This window comes from Cydia splendana, chromosome 24 (genome assembly GCF_910591565.1).
Source record: "Cydia splendana chromosome 24, ilCydSple1.2, whole genome shotgun sequence".
Classification (NCBI taxonomy): domain Eukaryota; kingdom Metazoa; phylum Arthropoda; class Insecta; order Lepidoptera; family Tortricidae; genus Cydia; species Cydia splendana.
Genome location: NC_085983.1, coordinates 378,680 through 403,475, shown reverse-complemented (window position 1 = coordinate 403,475; position 24,796 = coordinate 378,680). Strand labels below are relative to the sequence as shown.

General features: G+C 39.1%; 1 protein-coding gene across 2 annotated transcripts; it reads left to right on the top strand.

The window, feature by feature from the left end:
* Positions 1 to 1,477: 1,477 nt before the first annotated feature.
* On the top strand, positions 1,478 to 24,110 carry LOC134802230 (zinc finger protein ZFP2-like). Of its 2 annotated transcripts, XM_063774819.1 has the most exons (17): positions 1,478 to 1,706; positions 2,807 to 2,941; positions 8,166 to 8,288; positions 8,789 to 8,992; positions 9,892 to 10,023; positions 11,050 to 11,178; positions 12,184 to 12,311; positions 13,888 to 13,962; positions 14,628 to 14,757; positions 15,894 to 16,003; positions 17,942 to 18,038; positions 19,354 to 19,416; positions 19,970 to 20,062; positions 20,780 to 20,881; positions 21,702 to 21,785; positions 22,617 to 22,712; positions 23,084 to 24,109. In XM_063774819.1, exons 1-17 carry the CDS (start codon positions 1,572 to 1,574, stop codon positions 23,228 to 23,230), a joined length of 1,983 nt encoding a protein of 660 aa, XP_063630889.1. In that variant the 5' UTR covers positions 1,478 to 1,571; the 3' UTR covers positions 23,231 to 24,109. The 2 variants fall into 2 exon arrangements, with proteins under 2 accessions (XP_063630889.1, XP_063630890.1); XM_063774820.1 differs by lacking the exon at positions 21,702 to 21,785 and having other exon boundaries at positions 23,084 to 24,110.
* The last annotated feature ends 686 nt before the right edge of the window (positions 24,111 to 24,796 follow it).

Sequence of the window (24,796 nt, the reverse complement as noted above, 5' to 3'; positions counted from 1 at the left end):
TGTAACAACAAATTTTTGTTAAGATTTTGACAGTTGACACCCCATTTACGTTTGTTGAAAGTAATTTTCATATTTTTATGTTTTGTACTATATAGTTATAAAAAAAAACACTATTTTAACACTTACAGCGTTAAGATACAGTCTATTTTAGAATATTTAAATTACATATAAAAAGGACATTATGTTTTATAGCGTAGAAAGAACCGTAATGCTGCCGTGCTTTGTAATTTTCTACTATTATAGCATAGATATATTTCCATGGAAGTATTTGAACGGTGCTGTAAAGATATAGTTGGTCAAGCAGATCTTGTCAGTAGAAAAAGGCAGCAGATTTGAAAAATGTAGGCGCGAAGGGATATCGTCTCGTAGAAAATTTGAATTTCGTGCCTTTTTCTACTGACAAGATTTGCTTGACCATCTATAGTTATGAAATTAATAGTAATAAGAGAATTTCTGTATACACCTAAAGCGTCAAGCAGTATAAGCTTACATTCTATAATAGTTTTTTAATTTATTTATTATAGTTGGTCAAGCAGATCTTGTCAGTAGAAAAAGGCGGCAAATTTGAAAAATGTAGGCGCGAAGGGATATCGTCTCATAGAAAATTTTAATTTCGCGCCTTTTTATACTGACAAGATTTGCTTGACCATCTATAAATATGTATTTTACCTCCTTTACTGAGATATATATTTATAAGATTACATTTTCCTAATAAATATATGGAATTTATTAATATAAATTACTAAAAGACATAAACACGAATATAAAATTAAAACTAACTACAATTAAATTAACTAAAACTAAAAATTAAAAATACCTATCAAAATTTGGTGCCCTCGGGAGGGTGCCCAACACGCAGGCAGCGTTCCCGCGCTGGATGGCGATGGCAATTCTCTGCGCGAGAAAGCTGCCCGCGCGGGGGTCGCCCGTTGCCTCCCTCAGCCGTTTCCCGAGCGCCTTATGGAGCATCTGTGCACCTCTGCCCCACGAACCAAGTGTCTCGACGCCAAATGCGACGAATTCGTATTGAGCGCCGAGACAGCTGTATTTAGCTACCTTTTGACGCTCCCGAGTGTCCGCCGCCGCGCCAGCACGCCTGCTGGTCGATGGGACGTAGGACGCCGCTACCGTGTCAGCGCAAGTGGCGTCCCATACCAATCTATAAATATAATATGTCAAAGGAATAACCTACCCATGGAGTACCCATGTCGGTCAAATCGTGTACAAGTTTTTTAAACTTCTATAATCATGGTAGAAATTTAGTGTACTCACACACCTGGCAACATTTCACGTTCGATCAGATGCTAATTTTGTTAACTGTAGAGCATTAGTAGAGTTAGTGACGTTACTAAAATTTTGAAATAGACCCTATCACCGGCTTATAAGGTTTAATTTTGTAAAAGACTAATTAATATACTTTACTAAACAAAAAGATTATCCAATAACTACGACAGTACTGACTTGTCCTTTCCTTTATCTATAACTGTGTTTACATATCGATTTTACGTATTACACAGATTTTACAACAATAATCACACAAAACCCATTCTAAATGCGGTAGCCGGCTCAAAATGTTGAAAAGCTTAAAGCAGGAAAGTGCGGAGGAGCTCCTAGCTTGCCGCATATGCCTCGCGACGGACACTCGTTTGTATGGGATTTTGGAGCACTGCTTGGAAAATGCTTTCATTGATATTACCGGCACTACCGTGAGTTCGAAATAATAAATTATACCAGCTTATAGTTCGTATGCTTGTCTTTTATATTATAATAGGTTTTTATGCAGAGTTTTAGTTGTTAGTTACGGAATTATCAGTTTAATATTCCTATATTGCTAGCGTTTTTCGGATATGTTTCTTGTAGATATATATCTGGTTTAAATGATTTAAAAAAGTTGCTAGAGCGTCTAATTAGCATAAAAAATACAAAACATTGTGTTGTGGTTAAAAGCCGTCCAGATATAAAGTGTTCTATCAGAGATTAGCAAACTTGTTTTAGCTTTGGTTTTAGAAAGGAATGTGGAAAAGTAAGTACACAAAAATGTATTTGACTGATTTTAATCCTCATAGAGATAATTACTTTGTAGAGCTGTTATTTTAAGTCCAAAGAGCATGAGCTGTGGAGGAGCCATCCCTATTTTATATGTACATATATTATGTATGTATGTGTATTTATGTATTAAACTCTTTATTGTACAAAACATAAAACACAAATTTATGGCACAGGATAGGCAGGATATATTATTGGCTAAAGGGCCGAGTTGCATAGTTTCATATTGATACAGTATGATTATTTCCACTTTGTCATTCAGAATGTCTCGGTCGAATTAGTTGTCAAGTTTAATCATCAGGAAATCATGCTGTACAAACTTAAGTTCTCACTAAAAATTTAAATAATAAAGTGAAACAGGAATAATGTGTGCTTGCTTTTATAATTTTGCCTGTCTTTTCTAACATAACATTACAAACCACTCCACCACGGACATAACCAAAAACAACATAAAAACTATGTAATTTAAACATTCAGTTTTACATTGTTTCTAGGGTTCCATACCCAAAGGGTAAAAATGGGACCCTATTACTAAAACTCCACTGTCTGTCTGTCTGTCACCAGGCTATATCTCATGAACCGTGATAGCTAGACAGTTGAAATATTCAGAGATGATGTATTTCTGTTGCCGCTATAACAACAAATACTAAAAAGTACGGAACCGTTGGTGAGCGAGTCTGATTCGCACTTGTTCGGTATTTTTTTATCGGAATGTTATGAATTACCGTAAAATTATATTTGATTAATAATGTTTTTCCAGCTGTCAGCATGGGACGGCTACCCGCAGCACATCTGTGTGGCGTGCCGCGCGCTGCTGCGCCGCGCCAGCGACCTCCGCGCCCGCTCCCGGCGCGCGCAGCGGGCACTCAAGAGGATCCTCATGTTACAACACACGGTCAGTATACACGCAGCACATCTGCTGCGCCGCGCCAGCGACCTCCGCGCCCGCTCCCGGCGCGCGCAGCGGGCACTCAAGAGGATCCTCATGTTACAACACACGGTCAGTATACACGTAGCACATCTGCTGCGCCGCGCCAGCGACCTCCGCGCCCGCTCCCGGCGCGCGCAGCGGGCACTCAAGAGGATCCTCATGTTACAACACACGGTCAGTATACACGCAGCACATCTGCTGCGCCGCGCCAGCGACCTCCGCGCCCGCTCCCGGCGCGCGCAGCGGGCACTCAAGAGGATCCTCATGTTACAACACACGGTCAGTATACACGCAGCACATCTGCTGCGCCGCGCCAGCGACCTCCGCGCCCGCTCCCGGCGCGCGCAGCGGGCACTCAAGAGGATCCTCATGTTACAACACACGGTCAGTATACACGCAGCACATCTGCTGCGCCGCGCCAGCGACCTCCGCGCCCGCTCCCGGCGCGCGCAGCGGGCACTCAAGAGGATCCTCATGTTACAACACACGGTCAGTATACACGCAGCACATCTGCTGCGCCGCGCCAGCGACCTCCGCGCCCGCTCCCGGCGCGCGCAGCGGGCACTCAAGAGGATCCTCATGTTACAACACACGGTCAGTATACACGCAGCACATCTGCTGCGCCGCGCGAGCTACCTAGTGGGTAGTGACCCTGCCTATGAAGCCGATGGTCCCGGGTTCAAATCCCGGTTAGGGCATTTATTTGTGTGATGAGCACAGATTTTTTTTTTCCTGAGTCATGTGTGTTTTCTATGTATTTAAGTATATATAAATATTTACATATATATTACATACAATAACTGGAAGGTTAGCTGGAAGAGATCTCTATTAGGGATAAGTTCGCCTTTGTACATATACTTACATATTTTACCCTGTTATTTATGTTTTGTGTAAGTTTTTATGTGCAATAAAGTGGCATACATACATCCCCATAACACAAGCCATATTGAGCTTACTGTGGGACTTAGTCTTTTTGTGTAAAAAAATCATAAATCATTTATTTTTCGTGATAAACTTAGTGTACATACAGACATAGCTGGGCATTAACTCGTTAATCCGTTAATCGTTAATTAACGAAGTTAAGATTTCGAGTAACGGATTAACTTTTAAGTTAACTTTAAAAACCTGTAACGGACTTGTTAACTTCCGTTAACTTTTCTTAAGTCCGTTAATCGTTAATACCTAAGTACCTACTCACACCAAGGCCGCGCGCTGCCTCAAACATAACACTAGTATACCTTCGAGTGCTGCTGTGGAACGCCTGTTTTCGGCGGGAAAAGATATTTTTTCTCCAAAGCGGGCGTCGCTATCAGACGACAATTTTAATATGCTCATGTTCATGAAGGGGAACATGCACCTTATGGCAGATGCTAGCGAATGATATTTTTATTGGCTATGCTATTATTAATTAGTAATGATTACCATGTTAATTAGTAGATTAGTATTTAATAAAAATCAAAATTTATGATTATTTCTCCTAGTTTTATTTCTTATTGCGAATATTTACGATTTTGAGTTAACGATTAACGATTAACTTTAACTTCCGTTAAAACTTTTGAAAAGTAACGTTTTAACGTTTAACGAAGTTAACTTTTTATTTAACGGATTAACGATTAACGAAGTTAACTTTTTGATTAACGGTGCCCAGCTCTGCATACAGAAGTAACATGCTTAATACAAACATAATTACAAATTGTTTACCACGAAATGGGCTCGCCTCAGCATAATGCTGACCCGAGAGTCGGCGCTGGTCTTCCGGCGAGTACATTTTGGTGGGCCACGATCGCAGCTGTACGGCACGGCCTCGTAGAACTGAACGCAACCACTTGCGGCGGCTGCCAGCGCCATCTGGCCTACGGGTGCGACAAATGACAGATAACCTAAGGGTGCTAACAATAACAATTGAGAATACTAGAACATTTCAAGCATAAAACACATGGAATAACTGTGAAAACATTACAAATATTCGGATACAAACAAACAACATAAATAAATAAGAGTACATACGTGATTAACGTTTAAAATGTTACCAAACACACTGTTTACTCTGTTTACTATATACCAAAGTGAGAAGTGAAGGAGAGATCAAGAAAATATGTACTCTGATGTCCTATAACAGCGGTTGTCAAACTTTTTTCCGATGGAATCCTTTTGGAAAGCGAAATATTTGACGGAGCCCCAAATAAAATAAAATCTTTCGTCGTCATTGAACTGTGGACCACACATAGAAGAACTGGTTATCAATTTTTTTCATTTCATTTCAATTCATTTCATTTATTTATTGCCAGGCGCGGATCCACCGTTGTGGGCACGGTGGGCATGCCCACAACCCTAATAGAGTGCCCTATTGATTCCCCGAGTAGAATTACGCCGATTTTTGTTTCGCAGACGCTTTGGCAGAGGAACATTTGGCAGAATTTCATTAGGTATAAGTACGCAGAGTAGTCAGTTGATCGATACGTAGATTTACTTTTCGTAGAATGATCGTTTGGTGAATGTCAAAATTGCCCGAGTAAATTAACCATTGGCCGAAACACGGTACCTATTACTTAGTTAAATAGCACTTAGGAGTGCAACTAGGGCTGTCGTAAGTATTTATATCAGCTGACAACTCAAATTATTAGTAATACAGAATAAACAGCAATTTTTTAAATTGTTTAGGTACTTATGGAGTCTTAAATTTAAACATTCAGAAATGTTTGTACAATTTCTTAAAATAATTCCAGCTTTTAATTGATAACCATGACCTAAGACAGGAGTTTTAGACCGCTGATCTATATCTTACAAAAAATCGCATGCCATTTTTGGTAGAATTCTGACTACTTAATTAAGTATTAGGGGCAAGTGCTCTACATGTGGACATTTTCCAGATTTTGGCCTTATTTGGTTCATAAATCATAAACTATTGACAATGTCGAAAACTTATTTATTTCTTTTGAACAATAATTAAATAGTCTATAATTGCAGACTAGTTTTATCACGTTAGCTAAATAGGAACCAGAGATATAATATACACAAATGTTAAAATTGATATTTTTATCCATAGGTACGACTACTGTTTGTACCTATGGAGTGTATGATATTAGGCAGGGTTTGTACCTATGGACAATATCTCGAGGTCTACAAAGACCTCGGAATCATCGTATAGTACGCAAAGCTTTAGACGAATAAAGCTTGATTTTTCGTTAGTCAGGGTGTCCATAGGTACACTACTCTACCTCCTTTTTATTAACCATACTATTTAGTTATCAATTAAACATCTGGCGAAATGCGTAAACTATAGAAAACAACAATGAAACCTTGAAGCTTATTTACAAACTTGTGAATTCGGTAAATGATATTACCGAATTCACAAAAAACATTTATATTACGAGGATACAAATTTTGTTCTCCGTACATTTATTAATATGGTGAATAACTAATTGTGAGTAATATAAGAAAATGATTTTTTTAAGTTCCCGATGGTAGTCTATCGTTAGTAGTTCTTTAAATACCGGCAGTGCCCACAGGTAAAACCGTCCACACTACTTAAAACACTTATATGTAGGTAGTGTAATCGAGTGCCACTTGACAAAAACTTTTAAAAAAGTTATAAAACGTTACTCCACTGAAGGTTGCTTGATGAAAAGATTACTCTACCATATGAAATTCTTCTAATAATTGGTCTGCTAATTTACACAGAAGCGAGCTGAATGATATGTGATTCAAGAGTCTACCAAAAGTTACATCTACGAATAATTGACTCTGCGAAACCATTTTCGGCGTAAAGTTTAAAAAGCAAATTGACAATCTGTAAAAAATTGTTCGGGGAATCACAGTGAATACAGAACCCTAATTATTTGCAAGAATATAGATTATTTACTACCAGGGGCAATTATTTCTAGCTTAATGCCAGCTTTTAATTTACAGCCGAAGGAGTTTTTAGCGTAGTTAACTATCTAAGTGTGTATAGACTGAAATAAATAGCTTGCGATCCCTCTGCGAATTTATTGGTCGGGGAATCATCAGGTACCCTCGACTCGCACTTGGCCGATTTTGGAGTGGCTGTGACCACAACCTTTTTTGAGGGCTGGATCCGCGCCTGTTTATTGCATTCCATGGTATGTATGTACAGGCTCCAATTTCACCACGGTGACAGGTGCGACAATTGTAAAACATCACTGTTGCTGACGTCACAGGCATCCATGGGCTACGGTTACCGCTTACCATCGGGCGGGCCGTATTCCTGTTTGCCACCATCATTGTATTATTTAAAAAAACTTTGTTATATCGGAAAAAACAGATATTTCTTTTGCGAAGTTTCTGACAATTGTCAAGATTTAGAAGAATTGTAGGTAATTCTTGACAGGTAATGAGTTATATGTCGGAATTTCGTGACAATTGTAGTGTTTCTTGTGACAATTGTCATAAACTTCGCAAAAGAAATATCTGTTTTTTTCCGATATAATAAAGTTTTTTTAAATAATACAATGATGGTGGCAAACACGAATACGGCCCGCCCGATGGTAAGTGGTAACCGTAGGCCATGGATGCCTGTGACGTCAGCAACAGTAATTTTACAATTGTCGCACCTGTCACCGTGGTGAAATTGGGGCCTGATGGTATTTTAAATTAAATTGAACAGCATGGAACCTGAATAGGGTATGGCAAGTTAACCTTAATAGCTAAATACTGAAAGTTACCTTACAAAACATATTATGTATTGCTTAATATCTAGTTAGTTTCATCACAGTAAATACTAATTATGGAATCTAATTGACACTAATGATAATCAATACGAATTTAAATGCTATAATAGGGTATTTTCCTACTAGTCAAATCAGTTACTTTTTTAGAACTGTCAAAACGATTTGCTAATATGGAATTTATATGAAACATTACATCGTGACGTCACGGTCAACTCGCCTACTTTTTATATTCCGATCCGATTTATTAAATAGAACTTGTGTTTAAAAATAACTCCTATCTGTGTATTTCTAATAATTATCTGGTGCTTTATTTCATGCATGGTGTAAAATAATTTATTTTAAATACAGTATTATTATACCCTATTGTCTGTGTAATGCAATGATGTCAAATATTAATAATCGAATTTAAGCTGTCGTGAGTCATCTCGCGGAGCCGCGGAGAACAGAGCTTTTGCGGAGACTTTGAGAATGGCTGTCCTATATATTCTTTAATTTTCCAGATCACAACTGACTACATACGTACAGTGGACCGCATAACCGAAGGTCTAAGTCTGCCTCTCTCCATCTCTGTCTGTCCTGAGCCTGTACTCTTCCAACACGGGGACAACGACGATCTTATTAAAGTGAGTGACTACAGTTTTATTGATGATATATACAGTAGAGATGGGCCGAATACTCGGTAATTATTCGGTATTCGGTATATTTTTCAATGTTTGTATTCGGCCGAATAGTTCGGTTCGAACTGCCGAATATTTATTTACCGAATAAACAATAGTTATTTACAGTACATATGGTCTTACTTTCCCGCACTAGTGCGTAAAATAGCACTTTTCGTGCGTATGTCTAAAGTTTAAAGGGCCGTAGGTACTGTAAAAGTTGTACGATACATGTGCGAATAGGTAATTCGAAAGGCGATAAATTAAAACACGACCGAAGGGAGTGTTTTAAATCGACACGAGTTGCGAAAGAGTTGTTCCTCTTTTCCGCACTTGTATCTTAAATAACTATTTTAAAGGCGTCCGTTGGCTGGCGCCGGTGCACGAGACCTGCATGAACTTGTTTTCAGCGGTTTAATTTTTGAGCGGGATGAAATAAAGTGTAAACCAGCCAATGGTTGTTACAGGAGGAGATCCCCCTCCTCTCCCCCTCCCCGCTCCCCTCGCTCCCCTCCCCGCTCCCCTCGCTCCCCTCCCCCAAAGACGACATCGTCGTAAAGGACGAGCTGCCCTGCGAGTATGAATCTAATGACGACGTCGCGCTGAGCGAGCTGCAGGAGAGGCCTAAGGAACATAAGGAGAAGAGGAAAAAAGTTTTGAGAAAATCGAAGGTCAGTACAACAGTACGGATTGGAGGTAATTTTTAGGGTTCCGTACCTCAAAATGATAAAATTGAACCCTTATAGGATCACTCGTGCGTCTGTCTGTCTGTCCGACAGGAAAACCTAAAGTGCAGTAAATAAATGTGCAGTCAAGCGTGAGTCGGACTTCTTTCTTCTTCTTCGTATTCTTCATTACTGAAAGTCGTGCCTGTCTTGAAACGCCTTCACCGAGGCCTCGACGAGCTGCTTCCATTTCACCCTGTCTTGTTATTGATCCGACGCCTATGGGTTTTTTTAAAGACATTTCAGTCAAGTTCCACATAAAAAAATACATTGTTATAAATTGGGTAATGTACGGAACCCTTGGAACGCGAGACCGACTTCTTTCGCAGTTGTATGGTTTTATCTCGCACATGTAGTGGGTACACATGTAGTGCATAATTGTTTTCCATCGTGTTTTCTCGGAAACGTTCGTATTTGTCATGCTACTTCAGTTCAACGTCAGAACTTTTTGTACCGAGACTGTCTGAAATAGCAAGACACGTTCGTACGTTTCCGTGAAAATACGATGGTAAATAATTATGCACTATTATATAATAATGGTATGGTATTTAATTATGCTTATTTTGTTCGAAACTCTGTTTGAAATACTTTTTGAAAATATTCCTCTAATTTGATGGCTGTTTTGAGTTCTCATTTAGGTATCTGCTACACAAAGATTGTCTGGAAGAGATCCCTTCTTAGTAACAAAACCGCCTGGCAGCTAATTTACATTTATTTTCATTTTATTTAATGGTGGTATTTACTTGCCCAATCGGTTGGAAATAATTGGGGCAATCAAGATGCCATTTTTAGTATCCAGGGTATAATATAAAGTCAAGAATTAAAATAGGTTTTTATGTCCACAGACGAAAAAAACGAAGACTGAGAAAGTGAAGAGCAGAGAACGGAAAAAAACGGAGAAGATTCGGGACGAAGACTTCCCCGCGTTCGAGAAGGAATACAACTTCGACGTCGTCATATTATCCAGGGAACAGCAGGTGGGTACACCACACTGCAATACATTACATTATATTACAACAGGAGCGCTGGTGGCCTAGCGGCAAGAGCGTGCGACTTTCAATCCGGAGGTCGCGGGTTCAAACCCCGGCTCGTACCAATGAGTTTTTCGGAACTTATGCACGAAATATCATTTGATATTTACCAGTCGCTTTTCGGTGAAGGAAAACATCGTAAGGAAACCGGACTAATCCCAATTTAGGCCTAGTTTACCCTCTGGTTTGGAAGGTCAGATGGCAGTCGCTTTCGTAAAAACTAGTGCCTACGACAATTCGTGGGATTAGTTACCGAGCTGACTCCAGGCTCCCATGAGCCGTGGCAAAATGCCGGGATAACGCGAGGAAGATGATTACACTACTCAACTCTACACTACACTACAGTAAACCAGGAGGCGAAACTGATCCTTTCGGGCATTCTCGGCTCCGTTCGGCTCAGCATTGCTTCGAGGAATTATTAGGGTTGGCACAACTTGGCGTCCCTTTGCGTGCACGACCACAGATAAGACAATGACTTGAATTTTGAGAACCCTAAATGGCCGAAAGTTAGAGCATGATTCGTCCCTGAACCGCTGTCAAACTTCGGTTTTGTAGGAAGTTTCTTTTCTGTATGGTAGTACTATTACTTATTCTGTGACTAAACTGCGTGACACTCCACAACACTATACAACATTTCTCTACACTATAATACACTATATTACACTTCCCTTTAAAATAAATAAATATCAGGGGACATCTTACAAAGATCAACCTAGCTCCAAACTTAGCAAAGCTTCTACTATGGGTGCTAGGCGACGATTACATACTTATATAGATAAATACATACTTATATGCATAGAAAACACCCATGACTCAAGAAGAAATATTTGTATTCATCACACAAATAAATGCCCTTACCGGGGTTCGAAACCAGGGCCATCGGCTTCACAGGCAGGGTCACTACCCACTAGCACAACTAACATTTATTAAAAAGTACCTTACTAATTGACTACATTTTGTGTTTATTCTCAGATCGAAGATATGGCGTCGCGGAAAGAGAAGGACAACTACATGAACTCGCAGTTCAAATGCGAGAAATGCTTCAAGGGGTTCTACACCGAGGCGACACTCGCCAACCACGACTCCAAACACCACGACGAGGTACGATACTATACAACACAGTATTACAGCGTGGGCCTTGTAGCACGGCAATATGGGACAAATGCGAGGAACAAACACCACGACGAGGTACGATACTATACAACACAGTATTACAGCGTGGGCCTTGTAGCACGGCAATATGGGACAAATGCGAGGAACAAACATCACGACGAGGTACGATACTATACAACACAATAGGGTCTGTGCGGAAAGAGAAGAGTCGTAGAATGTATGGGCTCCCCTACATTTCACGACAAATTAACGCATCGAATGAGGACGTCAAAAGTCTGGCTCTGGCGATTACTCCACAGACAAGAACAAAGCTCTTAAGCTGTGATGATGATGATGATGATGAAGCAACACGACACTTGGCATCAATACTAAAGTAATGTACCCTTGTACGTCTCCGGTCCGGTCCGGTCCGGTCCGGTTGTACGGCCGGTCTTGTAGTGGTTCGTTGCTCCGGCTTCGCTCATGTGATTTGAATGATTTATTTATTTTCAAAATCAATGTTTTCAGGGTTCCGTACCCAAAGGGTAAAAACGGGACCCTATTACTAAGACTCCGCTGTCCGTCTGTCTGTCACCAGGCTGTAATTCATGAACCGTGATAGTATGTATTTCTGTACCGCTATAACAACAAATACTAAAAACAAAATAAAAAAAACAACGGGTTGCACTCCGGGAGTGCCGGCAGAAGTGAAAACTCAATGACATTGTAACAGTTTTTCGATCAGGTCACGTGTCCGTCTTACGTCTTACGAATCTTACGGTCACGTGACCTGTCGCGAGTTTAACATTTTTTCCCCATCACAAAAAGTGCACAGCGCCGCTAAAATAGTTTTCACTTCAATAAATATATAAGTGGGGCTCCCATACAACAAACGTGATTTTTTGCCGTTTTTTGCGTATAATGGTACGGAACCCTTCGTGCGGTTTTATGTGTTTCCAGAGGAATTTTCTTGAAGTTTCCCAGAGCTTTTCCAAGTGTTTATTATATTGACAGGCCGTGGGCCCGCACTCGTGCGAGCTCTGCCTGTGCCGGTTCCGTATCCCCGCCATCCTGCGGCGCCACCTCGCCACGCACCGGTTACGATTCGTGTGTCAGCACTGTGGCTTTACAGCGAGAGACAGGTGAGTTGTATGACTTGACCGTCTGATATATACTCGTTAGGTATATACGTAGTAGGGGCCTTCAAATCAAGAGTGAACAGGCACCTTCTGGGCGAGCTCGCTCCATCGTAGGCCACGTCTACGCCTCGGCTAGTCTGTGGCCATGAGTAAGCCCATTCATAAAAAAAAGTCTATTTCAATAGAACTTGCTAACTATGTAAACAAACCGCCATATTGAAATTGTCTCTGAATGATGAATTTACTAGTGATGGGCAAGACTCCTACTTACTACTTTACGAATGTCAAACCATATCGAATAATAAAATACCAAAAGTAGAAAACAAGTAGTTACTTATTTTTAATTTGTTTAATCACGATCAGAAGACAAATTAGTACTTAAATATGATGTATTGATGTATTTTATAACCGCGGCGGTAGGTACAGAGCGTGGGTTGGGTAGTGTGTAGCGGGTTTATATCACCAACTTCAGTCACAACACTACCCATCATAGACAATTATAGAATTTAAAAGAAACAAAACCGTCATTCCATCAGGTCCTAATAACCTAACTTATGAAACCATTTTAAACTTTTAATTAAATATCCAAGATATTGTTATATATTTATGTAATTTATGGAACGGACCGTTTCAATAGTGTATATGTGTATGGTTTCAATGGTATTTGATGAGGTGGTGTAAAAATTCAAAGAAAACAGTGATAAAACAAAGTTACGTTGTTTGTAATGAATTGTTGTGAATTGTTGTTTGTTGTTGTTGTTTGAATGATGAATTGATGATCGTTTATACAAAACGCCTATCGAATGGTAAATAATACTTATATGGAAATAATCGCGTGATTATTCGTAGCATCTACCCGATACATTTTTTCTTTTCGTTTGGCGTTTGTCAAAAGTGACCAACAAATATGTTAATGTATGTCAGAAATCTGGCAGCCAGATCGCCCAGATCTATGCCTCCGTATTTTGTTGAGATTGAATGGGTTAGGCGTTGTTTTACAAGCTTTTATTTACAAGGAAGTTTTCAGTTTTTATGATAAATAATCAACGTGAAGTTCAAGTGAAACGATGACAAGTATCAAACTTTGAAGTGAGCTTTTTTTTTGTAAAATATGAATTTGAGCCGAAATAACGAAACACGTGTCCATTATTTTTTCATGTTCTCCAACATATAATCAAACCAGTAATTAACTAGCAATTTACTTTGCAAAGTTAAAGACCCAATTTCCAATGAAGCTGTAAATTTGCATGCATAGTAGGTCGGGTGACAATGCAATATTATGGTACCATCGAGCTGATCTGATGATGGAGACAGGAGGTGGCCATAGGAACTCTCTGTTGAAACAACGCAACCTAATTATGTTTGGGGTTTTTAGAATTGTCTCGATGAGTATTAGTTGCCCGTGGAAAGAAAAGTACAGGCAGCGATAAAAGCTTGTTACCAAAAACATAGTTTACATTTTACTTCTTAGGATCGTACCCGACATCCGATATCGGGTCGGACAATATGAAAACATTATAAAAAGGGTTTTACTTAAGAGAACAGAATATATTTGGTTGACACGACCGGATGGTTGCAGGTCCCACGCCATGACTCATTCGAAAGAGCACAGGGGGCTGCGCTACGAGTGTCAGTACTGCGGAGACACCTTCAAGTAAGTGCTCACATGATATACATTACCTACTCTGCAATCTCTGCATATTAACATAATAGAAAATAATTTGATCCATTTTCAGGATTCCGTAGCCAAATGGCAAAAAACGGAACCCTTATGGATTCGTCATGTCAAATAAGAGAATGATAAAACTAAAAAAAAATATGATGTACATTACCATGCAAACTTCCACCGAAAATTGGTTTGAACGAGATCTAGTAAGTAGTTTTTTTTTAATACGTCATAAATCGTGAACCGCAATTTTATTATGTTACTTGCTGCTACGGAACCCTTCATGGGCGAGTCCGACTCGCACTGGGCCGCTTTTTTTATATGTATAGCAATTATTAACTAATTATGTCCATTAACTCATTATCAATTATTATGCCCCAACGACCCCAACGTTTGTTTTTTTTACGAATTTTTAATTATTATAAGAGTTAGGAGCATTTAGAATTTGCATGAAATCTGTTTTTCGCTCCAAATTTTTACAATAATCAAAATATCGAAAAACGTTAAACGTAGGGGCATAGCTATGGTTAATATACAATTAATTGTGTAAAAATGTTTTCCATAATGTCAATATCCATAGAGGAAAATGTGGATTATGTTTGTATGTAGAGGCGGCCGCCCCTTTCCTCTTAATATTTGTATGTATATTGCAGAAAGCGGTCAACATACGGCACCCACGTTCGCATCCAGCATCCCAACCAGAACAAGTCATGTGACGTGTGTGGAGAAACGTTCCTAGGAGCACTCGGGCTCGCGCTACATAAAAAGAAATCGCATCGACAGGTAACTCCCTCATCGACAGGTAACTCCCTCGTCGACAGGTAACTCCCTCGTCGACAGGTAACTCCCTCGTCGACAGGTAACTCCCTCGTCGACAGGTAACTCCCTCATCGACAGGTAACTCCCTCATTGACAGGCAACTCCTTTATCGATAGGTAACTCCCTCATCGACAGGTAACTCCCTCATCGACAGGTAACTACCTCATCGACAGGTAACTCCCTCATCGACAGGTAACTCCCTCATCGACAGGTAACTCCCTCATCGACAGGTAACTCCCTCATCGACAGGTAACTTCCTCATCGACAGGTAACTTCCTCATCGACAGGTAACTCCTTATAACATAACATTATATATTTTGGTGATTTGTGTGTATTATAATGAGATATTCTACATAAGCTACGAAAATATATTTTTTTGTCGTATTAGGATTCAAGTTATTTTAGTTAATAAAGGATTGGTCTGAGACGTCAATGGCGTGGAATGAAAAAAATTCAAATGTCACCCTACCCTTCCCGTTTGCAAAACACTATAGTGGTCCATAGCTAAATACCTTAAAAAGCCTACTTATTATATGTATTTATATGGGTCATTAATGGCATTATCTATGAAAAAGGACCTTATTGTCGATGGCGCTTACGCCGCACAGCGTCGCGCGCCATTCTATTTATAACAGAGCATCGTTAATAATGGCGTAAGCGCCGTCGACAATAAGGTCCTTTTTACATGTAAGCTTTTATTTAGTTTCTACCTACCTTTAGTAACTGTCCCGTTGTCTGTCTGTCGGTCTGTAATCAAATGATTTAGATTATTTATTGGTAAAACAGATACAATCTTGCAAGTTAAATTTGACCCACTTCCCGGTTTCCGATTGAGCTGAAATTTTGCATGCATGTATAAATCGGATGACAATGCAATATTATGGTACCATCGAGCTGATCTGACGATGGAGACAGGAGGTGGCCATAGGAACTCTGTGATGAAACAACGCAACCTAATCGTGTTAGGGGTTTTTAGAATTGTCTCGATGAGTATTAGTTGTCTGTCGTAAGAAAAGTATAGTCAGCGATAAAAGCTTGTACAGAAAAAAAAAAGATTTCCATGCCAAAAACCTTTTTTATAGATAATGTGACATGATTAGGTGGTTTCGGCGGGCGCGGCGCCGTGCGCGGCGTGCGGCGTGCGCTTCGAGAGCGAGTACGCGCGCGCGCGCCACGCCGCGCTTGCGGTGCGCGGCTGCCAGCACACCAGGTAGGGAATATGTCAATACTACGTGGCACATTTTTACCCCCCTCCCCCTCGGTGACCGCCCGTAGTATATGCCAAGACCCCCCCCCCCCCTCTAGTTTTCACGTAGTAAATCAAATTCACTAAAGATCGTGACTAATGGAGGATACTTCTGCGAGCCCTATGTCCCTAAAGAGGGATAAAGTCATCATCAATTCAAATTCAAACGACTAAATATTTTTTGTGCAAACAGGACGTAAAAAAAAATTGCGTCAGTGTTGCCACTTGTGAGTTTCAAGTGCTTTATCTGAAAATTAGGTCGAATGAAAAAATAAAAAAAAACACGTGAGGTTTAGTGTGGGAGGGGGAGGGGGAGGGCTGTGTAGCCAAGAACTTCACCAAATATCACCAAGGAGATGGAAAGGGTGGTCAAAAAAATAACCGAAAAAAAACTCGCATGATTTATGCACCGCCTCGTATAGCTAGTTTGTTAGTGCACGACACCTTGCACTTTGTGACTATGCGCTGAAACTTGGCACAGTTGATTCTTAGCTGGTCATGAGCAGATACAGACCGGGAGACCTCGAGAGCCACGTCTCATTTAGTGGGGGGGGGGAGGGGGGAAGTTCGACACCGCCGCGCTTCACTTGGAGCAACATTTCTCTAAAACTGTACCTATTAGGGCATGTGATATATCATTTTCGGATAAATTAAGGATGAAGATTTTTTTTTTGAACCAAAACAATGCACTTTCTAACAAAAAAAAACATAAAGTAGAAAAGACAAAAAAACGTATCTTGGATTTTATCATAATTACCATTTTTTTTTAATTGTAGTAGGAATCTGAAAACAAAAAATATAGTTGTAAAGCTACACTTATTACGTTTAAGAAAATATATAGTTTATTATACAAAACTGTTGTTACATGGGAGATAAAAAATAATATTAAGCGTGGGCCAGAGTGATCTCAATACAAAATATTATTAATGTGGGAAAGTTACTTATAATTTGTTCTACAATCGTTTATTTTTTTAGTTTTTCGTAAATAACTCGTAAACGGTAGCCCACAGCAAAAAAATATCTTTTACGTAAATAATCTGTTTCAGATTTCTTATAAAATAAGTGCTACTTTTTTTCGCTAAGATCAATATTAAAAAAAATATTGAGGGGAGAAAATAAATACTAATAAGGTCCTCTTTTTTAGTCATTCGTAAATAACTCGTAAAGGTTGGCCAATAGCAAAAAATATTTTAACACATGAATAATTAGCATAAAATTTCCTACAATATTATATACAATAATTTAAAAAGGGGACCTTAGAATTTATTTTCTCTCTTTAATATTGATCCTAGCGAAAAAGTTTGAATGGCCTTTTTTGTAGGAAATTTTATGTAAATTATTCATGTACTAAAATTTTTTTTGCTATTGGCCTTCGTTTACGAGTTATTTACGAATGACTAAAAAAGGGGACCTAAGTATTTATTTTCTCCCTTCAATATTTTTTTTAATATTGATGGTAGCGAAAAACAGTAGTACTTATTTTATAAGAAATCTGAAACAGATTATTTACGTAAAAGATAATTTTTTGGTGTGGGCGGTAGCCTGCATTGTTTTTGTTCCAAAACTAGATTCCTCATCCTTAATTTATCCGAAAATGATATATTACATGCCCTAATAGGTATAGTTTTAGAGAAATGTTGCTCCAAGTGAAGCGCGGCAGCGTCGAACTTTCCCCCTCCCCCCCACTAAATGAGAGGTGGCTCTCGACGGCTCCCGGTCTGTATCTGCTCAAGACCAGCTAAGAATCAACTGTGCCAAGTTTCAGCGTATAGTCTCAAAGTGCAAGGTCCCCATACAACGGTGTGCACTAACAAACCAGCTAGTAAAGGCTCCCTTTATTCTTCAAAAACGGTCGGATTGCATTTTATCCACAAGAGTGTAATTTGATGGAATGCTTTACAGAGCATGTGCGCTGTGCGGAGAGAACTTCAAGGACGAACCGGCACTGCAGGCACATGTTAGAGAGAGACACCAGGACCGGCAGACGCAGTGCCAGGAGGTGAGAGGGATGATGATTATGACACCTGTCTATTTTATTACATACATCTAGATAAGCGAGTAGAAAAATAGATATTTTATTTTGCTAATACATTTTGGAAAGTTGTAAATAAACAAAGTAGGCCAACTTATTCCACTCCGTGGCTAATTCCCGCAACCGGACATGTCTATTTGAATTTTAATAAAAAACCGGCCAAGTAAATAAATAAATAATAATAAGTGCGAGTCGGACTCGCGCATGAAGGGTTCCGTACCATATTCATTTTCCGTAGCATAAAAGGATAAAGAAATCATGTTTGTTGTATGGGAGCCCCATTTAAATATTTATTTTATTTTGTTTTTAGCATTTTTTGTTATAGTGGCAACAGAAATACATCATCTGTGAAAATTCCAACTATCACGGTTCTCGAGTTACAGCCTGGTGACAGACGGACTGACAGACGGAAGGACGGATGACAGACGGACAGCGGAGTTTTAGTAATAGGGTCCCGTTTTTACCCTTTGGGTACAAAACCCTAAAAGCGCTGGTGGCCTAGCAGTAAGAGCGTGCGACTTTCAATCCGGAGGTCGCGGGTTCAAACCCCGGCTCGTACCAATGAGTTTATCGGAATTTATGTACGAAATATCATTTGATATTTGCCAGTCGCTTTTCGGTGAAGGAAAACATCGTGAGGAATCCGGACTAATCCCAACAAAACCTAGTTTCCCCTCTGGGTTGGAAGGTCAGATGGTAGTCGCTTTCGTAAAAACTAGTGCTTACGTCAAATCATGGCATTAGTTGTTAAGCGCAACCCAGGCTCCCATGAGCCGTGGCAAAATCCCGGGATAACGCGAGGAAGAAAAAGATGGTTTACTATGTGCTAGTGCTGCACTCTGGCGGTAGAATATTGCACTAATACTCCCTACTTTCAAATTTGCCGCGGTTTCTACTGACAAAATTGGCTTTGCCAGACTGAATATATAAATAACTAGCTTTTGCCCGCGACTTCGTCTGCGTGGAATCAGTAACAGCAGCTAGAGTAAGCATAGCGCCTGGATAAAGTGTAATAGCAATCATTCAATTTGAGCATAAGTTCAATTGCTTACATCAATGATCAGGCAATTCATTAACTCTCTCAATTCCATCCCCTTTTTGACTCTCTTTAGGGATGATTTCCGACATAAAAACTATCCTATGTCCTTCCACGGGACTCAAACTATCTATATGCCAAATTTCAACTAAATCGGTTCAGCGGTTTAAGCGCGAAAAGGTAACATACAGACAGACAGACAGACTCACTTTCGCATTTATAATATTAGTATGGATTGGTTTGCAGTGTGACATGACGTTCGCGAGCGAGGCGTCCCGCAGCGTGCACTACGAGCGAGTCCATCTCAAGGTATTTTATTTACTTATTGTATTATTCATTATCATCCGTCGAGTTTACTTAATAAGCTGATCATAATCGTTTGTACCATTCGTCAGTGGGCGTTTTCTAAAATAAATATTGAAAACCTGATTCTTACAAATCTGGACATTCCTGGGCTCATTCTACTCAGAATCGACAATGCGACAGCATTCTCCATCCTACCATTAAAAAAGATATCCCAAAACATTTTGTTTTGGGATATCTTTTTTAAACGTCGCTAAAACGTGACGGAACAGACATCTGTTTCGTCACGTTTTAGCGTGAAGAATTTTTTCACTTGTATGTGCGTGACGCAGTGGAAAGTGCAAATTTCCATACACATTTTTGGGACTTTTTTTTAGCATCAGGATTGAATATGCTTGTGATTCTGGGTTGAAAAAACCCAAAAACACCAGGATCTGTTAGAATCAGATCTTCAATATTTTTTTAGGAAAAGCTCTAGTCTAGGTTTCCAAAGTCTTGTGAGTAAAGGGGTTAATCATAATACAGCTATGATGCTGGACTGACTATAGTATTTTTACAGGTGAAAGTACGCCGCTGCCTGCCCAAGACGGGGCGCAAGTACGACCGCTACGGGGACCATTTCATGTGCGAAATGTGCGGCAAAAAGTGCCAGGTGAGTATACAGGGCGCCTCGGGAGACGGGGCCACAGGATCCTGTGTAAAAAAACATTTTATGTATCTATTATAGTATTATTCAAACACGATAGGTACGTTAACAGATGTCATCTCTATACAATTTATAATCTTAAAACGCAAAATTGTATTGTGATGACATCTTTCACCGTACCCATCGTGTTTGAAAAATGCTATAAAACTCGGCAAAACGTATGATCTGTGGACAATTAAGCCATTTAAGTTATATGCATGAAAGTGTGTTAGCGTATGCGATAGACTTATATGTGTATGAATTAAGTACAATAAACAATACAATTTACATACATAGACGACCGGTCTGGCCTAGTGGGTAGTGACCCTGCCTGTGAAGCCGATGGTCCTGGGTTCGAATCCCGGTAAGGGCATTTATTTGTGTGATGAACACAAATATTTGTTCCTGAGTCATGGGTGTTTTCTATGTATATAAGTATGTATTTATCTATATAAGCATGTATATCGTCGCCTAGCACCCATAGTTTAGCTTTGCTTAGTTTGGGGCTAGGATGATCTGTGTAAGATGTCCCCAGATATTTATTTATTATATTATATTTATGGTTAGTTTTCGTAACACAATTGAATCAATTGACTAAGACTAATCACAGCTTCTTAACTACGTTTAATTTTTGCAATTCACCCTGTAGCAACATGAGTGATTGAATAATTGCGTTTGTTACAGAATAACATCGCCCTGAAGTACCACATCCGCTCACACACGGGGGAGAAGCCACACGCCTGCCCCCACTGTCCGAAGCACTACTCTACGCCCGTCGCCCTGCAGGTGGGCATTTTCACTTAAAAGTCCATTTACTTGTTTTCGAAAATCCATCAAGTATCCATACTCACGAGAACTATCGATTTATAAAGAAAAAAATGTGTCCCAAAAAAACAGTTTTGGTAACGCATTTTCACTTACATTTTGTATGGACCGTTACAAAACTGACACCCAAAATTTGTATGAAAAACTGGGAACACTTTTTTTCTTTGTTTTATTCAATAGTTCTCATGATTCTGAGTCTAAATAACCCAAAAGTTGATGGTTTTTCGAAAAAAAGGAAATGGTACCATTTTTTCTGAAAACTCCCAGGTACACTTCACTTGTTATGAACAGCTTGGTATGAAAATTGGCAGCCAAAATTGAATCAATGGTATTAGAAAATAAATTTAAATTCGTTTTATTTTAAAATCGAAGGAATTAAAACAAAAGCAGGTCGGTTCTATTTAATAATGGTTAAAACTTCATTGTAGGTAATTGCTCCTAACTAGGACCTAATCCTAAATAGGACCAATCCCCTGTCCTAATTACTAGTATTAGGACGGGGGTCGCTAAAGGTTAAGCGATTCTACCTGTGCCTTTCAACTCTGTGCAGTCGGAAATCAAAAAAAGAAAATTAAATAAAGCGAGTACGACCCTACGCCTATTTTCTTAAATAACTACAAAATTATATTAAATTGATTAACAGGGTATATTTGATTTTCTCACAATAATTCCTCATTTGATATGTCACACGATATAGTTTATTTAATTACAGTATTAATTAAAAAAACACTAATAAAATAAAACCCCCAACGAAATTTTGAAGTGTCCCGTTTTTGCGCAGTACCACATCCGCTCGCACACGGGGGACAAGCCGCTGGCGTGCCCGCACTGTCCGCTGCGTTACGCCACCCACAAGGGACTGCAGGTGGGTCAATCAACTCTTATCACTAGCTGCCGTGCTCATGTCTCCTGGGCTACACAATGTATCATTTAAAAGCGTAGGACCGAAACTTATACTTACAAATCAAAATCATGAGAATTAAGAATTAATGAAGTCCATTGAGTTTATTCTACGAGTACAGTCAACGGTAAAAATATGGGTGTACAAATCATCTCAAAAATATGTCCCATAACTCTTATGTCAGTGAATTAAGAACTATGGGACATATTTTTGAGTAAGTTGTCTACACCCATATTTTTACCGTTGACTGTACGTAGAGTTTGAAGGGTCTCTATAAACGTTATAGTTTTGGACGATTTTGTTGACAGTTAATGAAAAATATGCAGATAATTTAGTGAACATTTTAACTTATTGTCTCCCGAGTTAACTTCTAAAAGTTGATTGACCCAGATGCAGTCATCCTCTTATAGTACCGTATTTATACACTTTCGTGTTGAGAAATATCTACCGCACTCTGATTGTGTGCACCTTCACATATCTCATTTTGTAAAATTATTATTGAAAAGTAGATATTTTTGACACGTAATTTCATCCGGGTCAAAACTTTTTAGTCTATCTGTAGATACTTTTATAACTAACACGGGACTTAATCGCGTTCAATTATGTATGGCCTGACGTTTCGAACGTGACGTATCTGTAGATATCAACACATTAACTTTTCAAATATGTACAATGAATATCTTTGTAAAATGTACACAAAATGCATGATAATAATTCTCTGTTAATAAGTCAAATAACCACCCTTATAAAAACTAGCGACATTGAACACCCTGTTAATGAGAATGGTGTTTCCAGACACACCTGCTCAAGCACACGGGCGAGCGACCGTTCAAGTGTGAGCTGTGTGGGAAGGCCTTTACGCAGAAGACTATGTTGCAGAAACATAAAACGGTGAGTAATCATAAAATATTATCGTTTCATAAAAAGCCATTTTATGATTGATTACTTCATGATATGGTTAGGTTTGACTGTCAATGAAGTGGCCACCCGATAATTTCACGAAATTATTGCCACATCATGAAATGATCAATTCTAAGATCTGACCACGACACATACATACACACATTACATATATACAAACACATCGCTGGCTTGAGTACGTGAGTAGGTATTATATATCTGTACTGGCGTACCGCTTGAAACCTCCAAAATGTATGGATGTGTTAACTGAATTTTGACGATTTATCTACTTTGTGACGCCAATTATGATATCACAAGTCATCTCTATCACCAAAAATCTTAACTAAATATAATCTGCGCAGGTACACACAGGTGAGAAACCATACGCGTGCGATATATGCGGCAAGGCGTTCACGCAGTCCGGCTCCGTGCACACGCACGTCAAATACGTGCACAAGAAGCTGCCCGCGCCACCGCGCAACCGCGGCAAGCGCGACAAGCCCGACTGACATACGCACTACTGACATACGACTTACCCTTCGCCGGTTTGAGCCGGCTATATTCCTGAAGTAACATCGCCCCGTCTTGTGAACTGTATAGAGCTGTATTTAAATAGGCCGACTGACATACTTTTGCGATTTATTTAACCACACACACCAACATACCTGTTACTATCCTCCTGAGTCCCAGAGGCCTTTATAAAGGACTTATTCCACAATTGAATTGACACTTATATTAAATAACACAGTTTTAAATTTAAATACAAATCTTAAGCTTGTGGGACTTAGGGGGCTATAGAAATTAAGACGTGTCATATATTTGGCCACTTTGCCCGTCACTATATATTTGATGCAGCTGTGGTGTGGGCTGTGCCAGATCGTAGAGAAATAAGCCAGAATAGAGTGCTCACTCCATACAAAGATAAAAACCTGTTTATGAGAAGAGCTTTGCGAAAACTTATAATAAAATTTAAGCTTAATAAGTATTAAGCATACCTCCCATACAATTTAATAATTATTAAGTATTAAGCATACCTCTCATACAACTTAATAATTATTAAGTATTAAGCATACCTCCCATACAACTTAATAATTATTAAGTATTAAGCATACCTCTCATACAACTTAATAATTATTAAGTATTAAGCATACCTCCCATACAACTTAATAATTATTAAGTATTAAGCATACCTCCCATACAACTTAATAATTATTAAGTAAGAAAACTGATGAGTGAGAACTCTATGCGTGCATATTTATCAATGACTATACAGTTTTCTGTAAATATTAAGATTATTTCTAAATTTATTATTTACATGTAACTTCGGGATATTTAATACCATATATGATAACTGAATTAGCCTAAGTATTTATATTCGATTGTACAAAGTTATTTGTAAGGAATTGTAAGGAAATAAATAATCAAACAAATATATGTATTTACATTTTACATTTATCATTTAGTACAATAATTAGGAATATCGAATATAATGCAATAGATAGATAATCTCATTATTTATTATTAATAAAATTACAGTATGAACTTGCATTGATGTAAAAATTAAGTTTTTTTTTAAACGTTAGGTACATAGTAAACAATTTATAAAAACAATAAATTGTCTCTCCCAAGGCTATATTTAAGCATCGTCATGTATCAAGAAAACGTGTTAATGAAGTATAAATCAAGTTACACCTTTTTAGGCCGCACTTTTAAAAGTTTTCCCCAAAAAATCCAAATACATACTTTGTCTTGACTCTATGCTTAGGTATATGTGTGTGAGGCATAGCACATACTCTACAAACGTAACAGCCCAGAGGGGCGCGAGCGGTTGCACGGATACGGGCCGCTGTACACACACCTCGGCACTGTGCCGTCATACTCATCATCTGCATTTGTATTGAAAACGCCCGCTCGCCGCACGTCGGCCAGCAGCTCTAGCAGACAAGCGCAGTGCCAGGGGTTGTCGTGGAAGGGAAACTTATTAAACCCGTTGTTGCGACGCTTGAGACTGCCGACGAAATCAAGCGGTAAATGAGTTAAGTTGTTGTTATTAAGAGATAGAACGCGAAGCGAAT

Bases quoted from the DNA above. Each gene is read 5' to 3' on its own strand.
- LOC134802230 (XM_063774819.1), top strand. From the start codon at position 1,572: ATGTTGAAAAGCTTAAAGCAGGAAAGTGCGGAGGAGCTCCTAGCTTGC. The intron at 1,707-2,806 runs GTGAGTTCGAAA...ATGTTTTTCCAG, and splicing joins TTGATATTACCGGCACTACC to CTGTCAGCATGGGACGGCTA. The intron at 2,942-8,165 runs GTCAGTATACAC...TTAATTTTCCAG, and splicing joins TCCTCATGTTACAACACACG to ATCACAACTGACTACATACG.